The 7,023-nt window shown below is 33.7% G+C and overlaps 1 protein-coding gene across 3 annotated transcripts in view; it reads left to right on the top strand.

The window, feature by feature from the left end:
* Window positions 1-411: 411 nt before the first annotated feature.
* Window positions 412-7,023, top strand: part of LOC5577799 (ADP-ribose pyrophosphatase, mitochondrial) — an 11,564-nt gene continuing 4,952 nt past the window's right edge. The window contains exons 1-2 of one of the 3 annotated variants that reach the window (XM_001663516.2): window positions 412-562; window positions 1,404-1,801. In XM_001663516.2, the coding sequence (XP_001663566.1) occupies window positions 1,576-1,801 (226 nt within the window). In that variant the 5' untranslated portion in view covers window positions 412-562; window positions 1,404-1,575. The remainder of the gene's footprint in view (window positions 563-1,403; window positions 1,802-7,023) is intronic. The other 2 variants (XM_021840336.1, XM_021840337.1) reach the window with 2 other exon arrangements.

Here is a 7,023-nt window from a genome sequence, read left to right as displayed (position 1 = left end):
AGCAAAAAAAAAAAAAACATAAAACATAGAGTGGTCCGAATTAGAACATGGGGGGTCCGAATTGGAACAGGGTTGGTCCAATTCGGACCTTTTGAAGAATATTGTTCAAACATGTCTAGTCAAGTCCTGATAAGAAATATAACAAAACTCTCTGAGAGAAAAATGCGCGAGCTGAATCAAGCTTTCGCGAAAACATAAAACTTTTCATGACATTTATCATACTGACAACATATGGCCAAAAAACTGTTACTAGGTCCGAATTGGACCAGGTTCCCCTAAAATTAAAAAAAAATCTCTAAATGCTCTGAAAAGGGCTCACTTCTCATACTTGCTGACACTGAGAGTAACATTCCTGGTCGTTTCTCTCAACTCGATGCTAGGTTTGATTGAGAGAGAATTTTGTTTACAAACATTAGAAATGCCAGTAGGGGTATAGCTCTTATTGTATCAAAACTTCTGTGTATTACTGTCGACTTCTCAATTTTGTGTCATGGAATTCCGTAGTTTTATGATTTTATGTAGAAAAGAACGAAGTTAATTTTCTAAAGGTACACATTTAAAGGTAATATGCATAAATTATATATTAACTCTTGTAATTTTAATATATTTGTGTAATTTGATTTGGTTCTGATTTGATCCTTATCAATTGAATAATTTGAATTATGTCTGATGTCTGATTTGATAATTATTGTAGGTAGGGTGATTAGTCAAACATAGAGTAATGCATATTCAAAAACAATAACAATAAAAGTTTTCATGCATTTCTGGGAAGAACATACAATGAGTTTCATTCAGCATTTGATACTAGACTACTCATTGTCGCGTTCTTTCTTGCGATATAGAATACTAATGACTGTTCATTTTGTAAAGTGGACATCTTGTACTTGCAATATCTCTTTAATTTATCAATCGCAATCGGTTTTCTGTAGATCGTTCGACTTATATTGTGAAATGTCATGATAATTATAAAAAAAAAAACAAATAAAATAATAAAATTTCACTCGAAAAAGGAACAACGTTTAGAACGGATGATTTTTGGAGATTATAAAATTCAGGGATTATTAGAATCTGGCTGGAAAATTCGACAATCTATGTTTTATATTTTCAAAAAAAGCTTGTTCTTTGACAGCACCACTCTCGATGATATCGACTCATGGAATCATACTAAAAATGATGGTCTCCAAGCATTTCTGTCTCATTAGTCGATAGTCCCTTCATGTATCGACTCATGGAGGTTTGACTGTAACAGTTTTTTTTATTTTGTCAAGACTGAAAAGCCAATCAAACATCAACAAGAAACTACAGTCGAAGCTCCAACGGTACACAAGTTAACCCCACTTTAAATGCATTACTAATGACCGCATGACCTTGTACAATGCCATTCAACATATTCTCTTACCAAGGTCAGCTCCAAATAAACGGTTTCCTGCAATCCAATGCAATGCAATCGAAATTCCGCCAAACACGTTGCCTGGCATCGAACCAGCTGGTGCACTGTCCTTATTTATTCTGATATCGATCGTGTCGTCCCGCCTGCAGCCTTATGTAACGACTGGCAACCGTTGTTGCACTCGAATGGCTGGTTTTACTCGAGCCATCAGCACTCCCGCAGTGATGGCCATGATTCCGGGCATCTACAAGCACCACCGCTGCCGGAACAACGTCTACCCTCAGAGTGATGTCCGCCGTTATCCTGTGCCAGACGAGAGCGTCTTCTGGTCCCAACCGTATCCGGATTATCAACCGCCGCTTTACGAGGCCGCTGTTCTGAAGGGTAAAGAGTGGGCCGATCTCGATGTCGGTGAGTTGAACTTGACCCATTTATCATCATACATTGCACATTGGTCCCAAAGCCATTTCTAGGGAGACTAAACCGTCAATTTTAAAGGGACAGTTTCTGTTTTAAGTGATGTGTAAAATTGTGTAAAATCAACCGAATAGTAGTGTAGACCAACCGAATTCTTGTTGCAATTAAAGTTTAAAAAATGTTGCCTCATTTACACTACATTCATTTTATGCGACATGTGTTACCCACAATATGTACCTTTATACTGAGCTGTTAAATTTCATGAATATCATGAGACTGACAATTGAATAATTCTATTATCATTCTTCCCCATGGAAAATGTTTTTCCTAGACCTTCAACCAATTACTATCGATTGGCTATATTTGCTGATGCTATTTTTCGCATTGAAGGGTACTATAAGCATTTAAATTTTTCCCAACTAACAACACTGTCCCTAACCATAGATATTGTTGAATCTAATTTAATGTATGGTTTGGGAGGGCCTTTTTCAGAAACTTTGATGATTATGGAAATTCTTATTTAGATGATATAGAATGTTCTTATTTGTATATTCCCTCATAACTTTTATGCTCAATGCTCTGGCAAAACAAAAGATAGACGTACTGCGTTGAAACGTTCACAAGTACATGTTGGTATCAAAGGGTACAACCTACTTTGAGAAAAACGGTTTGAAGTTTTTCAGTAGTATCTTACTCCGTACAAATTATATGAGAGCCAAAAGAACAAGCCAATCTGTAGTGAGAGCATAGTAGGCTGACATAGGGTACAGTAGTAGTTGTTTGACGTTAGGGATGATTATTGTATAATAAACCCCTGAACCATCAAGACGTGTTTTATTACTACAGTTCAGAAGTGGGATAAGCCATGCTATTACAAAGCCAAAAGACCTCTGCAGAAATGGAACAGCCAATTTTCTCAAGCCATGGTGCATTTGAAAATCGATTTTCCCGTGGAGAAAGTGGAAACGAAACCCAAAATTCAAATACTGTGGATGTTGGTAGAATCTGTTACGAGTCCGTTACCTGAGGAGAGAATAGGAGACGTGTGCTTGGAAAGGACGTCGAGAATACGTAAAAATTCATTTCAAGAAAGCGGATTACAAGCTGCAGGTATCGCCGTGCCACACGCAATGAATGCTGCTGCTTCCGCTGCCCACATAACTTCAGGATCGGTGTCAAATCGCATCGAACCTGGAAGTGGAGATTGTATCAGTCAAGATTGTAATGTTCAACAAATTCAAGCTCAAAATACAATCAAGGAAAATGCTGCGTTGATTCAAAATAGTTCAAATTTCCATCAAATGCATCATTTTGGACCGGAAGAGATTTCTATTATGCTGCCATCCTTTGCTGGAGCTTCTGAAGAAGATGTCAATCATTTTGTAGCTGTATTGGAGCATACGAAAAATGCGCTTAAAGTTAACGAGTTTATCATGAAGTTGGTGATCATCCGGAACCTTAAAGGTAAAGCTCAATCCTGGCTACATTCGCAAGCTGATTTTATGTTGAAGAGTTACGATGAAATACTGAAGAACCTCAAAGAATTTTTTGATCGTCCTGTGAACACATTTGAAATTCGTAAGCGTTTGGAGAATAGAACCTGGTCCCCAAAATTTGAAACTTTTTCTGATTATTGTCAAGCCAAAAAAGTTATAGCTCAACCTTTGAAGATGCCAGAATCAGAACTAATTGAGTACATCGTAGAAGGAATAATGGATCCGATACTGAAAAATCAAGCAAGACTATCAAATTTCAAAACCCTTGGAGAAATTATTCAAGCTTTCAGAATGTTCGGAATTTCCTCAGCATCAAATTTGTCTACTTGGAAATCAATTAAGTGCTATTCTTGTCATCAACCTGGACACATTGCTGCATTTTGCTGGAAGAATCGTAATAATACTTCGAGGCCCAATCCCAACAGGAGAAATGCGCGTGATGAAGCTCCAAAACCAAAATTTGTAAATGCTGTTGTTGAAGATGACTTAGCTGTAGAAGATGGACGTTCAGGATTGGTAGATTTTCAGTTTCCTAGTCAAATAGAATTTTTAAATCTTTATATGATACAGGGAGTCCAATTTCACTAATACGTAGAGGTTTAGTAGAAAAATCTAGAATTTCCAATTATAACAATAGTAAATATTATAAAAGTATTAGTGGAAACAGACTCAAAATTTTAGGAATTTTTAAGACTGAGATAATCATACAAAACATTCATTTCAGAATTGAGTTTCATGTTGTTGCTGACAAATATTTTAGGACTCGTCGATGCCATAATCGGAAGAGATGTGATCATGCGTCCAGAGATTAAAACGATCATTCAAAATGGAATCAAAATGTATGATGTCAATAAAAGGTATTTACAGTTTGAAAAATCCTTCTAACGTTCAGGTAAATAATAAAAAAATATGTAATATCAGTTCCGAAATGTACGAAACTTTGTTATCAAATATTGGAAAAATATCTGATGACGAGGTGGCAAAATTTTTAGAATGTTTCAAGAGTAAATATTATTTCAACAAAAAGCCACATAAGTCAGTTACAGAATATGAAATGACTATATCGTTAAAAAAAGAGGAATATTTTCATTTTAAACCTAGAAGGTTGTCGTATGATCAAAAGAATAAAGTTGACGGGAAAATTAAAGAATTATTGAAAGAAGGAATTATTAAAGAAAATAATTCACCGTATGCCAGCCCTATTATACTAATCCCTAAAAAAAATAATGATTTTAGGTTATGCGTAGACTATAGAAAACTGAATAAAAATACTGTAAGAGATAACTACCCTTTGCCTGTTATAGATGATTTGATTGATTCTTTGAGAGATAAAGCTGTATTTTCAATTATTGATTTGAAATCTGGGTTTCATCAGATCAGAATTGCACCCGAATCTACCAAGTATACTTCTTTTGTAACTCCAAAGGGTCAATATGAATATTTACGTGCCCCTTTTGGGTTATGTAATGCTCCTGCGGTTTTCCAGAGATTTATAAATAGAATTTTTTAAAAATTGATAGATGATGAAGAAATTATTGTTTATATTGATGATATTTTGATAGCCAGTGAAAGTTTTGAAAAACACATAGAGACTTTAGGAAAAGTTTTTCAAATTTTGAATGATAATTTATTATAAATTAATTTGAGCAAATGTCGTTTTATATTTGAAGAAATAGATTATCTGAGATATACAATAAATAAATTTGGAAAGAAATTGAACAAATCTCACATTGAAAGTATTTCTAACTTTCCAATACCTAAAAACTGTAAGGATGTTCAAAGGTTCTTAGGCCTTACTAGTTATTTTAGAAAATTTGTACTAAATTTTGCAACCATTGCGAGACCTTTATATAGCCTTTTGAAAAAAGATGCGAAATTTGTATTTGGAGAGGAAGAATTAAAAGCTTTTAATGTTTTGAAACACAGATTGATTTCATCGCCAATTTTGGCAACATATGATCCTCATGCAGAAACACAACTTCACAGAATGGCTCCGAATCCATAGGAGCTAGCTGCTTCAAAAAAAATAAAAATGATAATAAATTATCCTGTTAGTTATTTTAGTAGGAAAACAGATGATTTAGAATCAAAACTGCATAGCTTTGAACTTGAAACACTGGCAGTAGTATATGCTATTAAAAGATTTCACATTTATTTGGCAGGAATTCATTTTAAAATTTTTACAGATTGCAATGCTTTAGTTCAAACTTTGTCAAAAAAAGATGTTAATCCAAAAATTTGCAGATGGGCATTGTTTTTGGAATGTTATAATTTTGATTTAGAATATAGAGATTGTTCAAAAATGCAACATGTTGATGCTCTAAGTCGTCAAGACATAGTAGTTAAAAAAATGTAGACAGTTTCAAATCAAACCATCAAAATTTAATTGATGAAAATATGGCTGAAAGTATCAATGTTCTTAATGGAAATGATATAGAGCAAAACATAATAGTTGCACAAGAGCAGGATGAGAAAATTATTAGAATTAAAGAGCTTCTGGAGAGATCTCCTTTCCCTGATTTTGAGCTTATAAATGGTGTACTTTTCAAAAAAGATGGTAACAAACGTTTATTAGTTGTTCCGAAATTGATGATTGACAATGTTATCAAATTAGATCATGACAATTGTGGTCATATTGGAGTAGAAAAAACTATGCATGAAATAAGGAAGCAATTTTGGTTCAGTAGAATGAATAAGTCTGTTAAAAATTATATAAGCAATTGCTTGACTTGTATTTTTTATAGCCCTAGTGGAAAGAAAGAAGGGTTTTTAAAAATTGTTGATAAAGGAGATAAACCTTTTACCACTCTTCACTTGGATTACTATGGACCTATCCAGCTACCTTCTACAAACAGAGCAAAGTATATATTAGTCATGGTAGATGCATTTACAAAATTTACTAAATTTTTTCCAACAAAAAGTATTAGCTCAGAAGAAACTATTGTTCATTTGACGAATTACATAAACTTCTATAGTAAACCGAATAGAATAGTTACAGATAGAGGATCCTGTTTCACGTCGAGAAAATTTAATGATTTTATTTCAAATAATCAAATTGAACATATAAAAACTGCAGCTTACACACATGAAGCAAACGGTCAAGTTGAATGTATGAATAAATCACTTACCCCAATGCTTGCTAAATTATGTCACGAATCGTGTAAAAAATGGGATAAATTATTACCTAAAGTTGAATTCATTTTTAATAATACATATAACAGGTCAATAGGTAATTATCCTAGTGTGTTATTGTTCGGATTTCAGCAAAATAATTTGGATAGTGAAAATAACAACATTGCAAATTATGTTGCTAACAGACAACCAGATCTAGAAACATTAAATTTAACAAATATTCGCGAAAATGCCCGACAACAAAATTTGGTTCATCAAAATTATAATAAAAGACAAATTGATAAGAAAAGGAAAAAATGTACAAATTATAAAGAAGGTGATTTCATTGTTTTGAAAACTGGTGAAACTCATAAACTGGCTCCGAAATATAAAGGTCCATATAAAATTCAAAAAATTTTGCCTAATGATAGATACGTGGTGACTGATATAGAAGGATTTCAAATTACAAATACTCCATTTAATTCGGTTTGTTCGCCCCAAAACATGAGAAAATGGATGAGTGATCACATGTCTGAAGGTAGTGATATCGATGAGGTCATCGATAATGTCAGGATGCCCGAGATGTAGTGAGAGCATAGTAGGCTGACA

Source organism: Aedes aegypti, chromosome 2, assembly GCF_002204515.2.
Source record: "Aedes aegypti strain LVP_AGWG chromosome 2, AaegL5.0 Primary Assembly, whole genome shotgun sequence".
NCBI lineage: Eukaryota > Metazoa > Arthropoda > Insecta > Diptera > Culicidae > Aedes > Aedes aegypti.
Note: the sequence above shows the minus strand (reverse complement) of the source record. Positions and strands in the feature narration are given on the sequence as shown.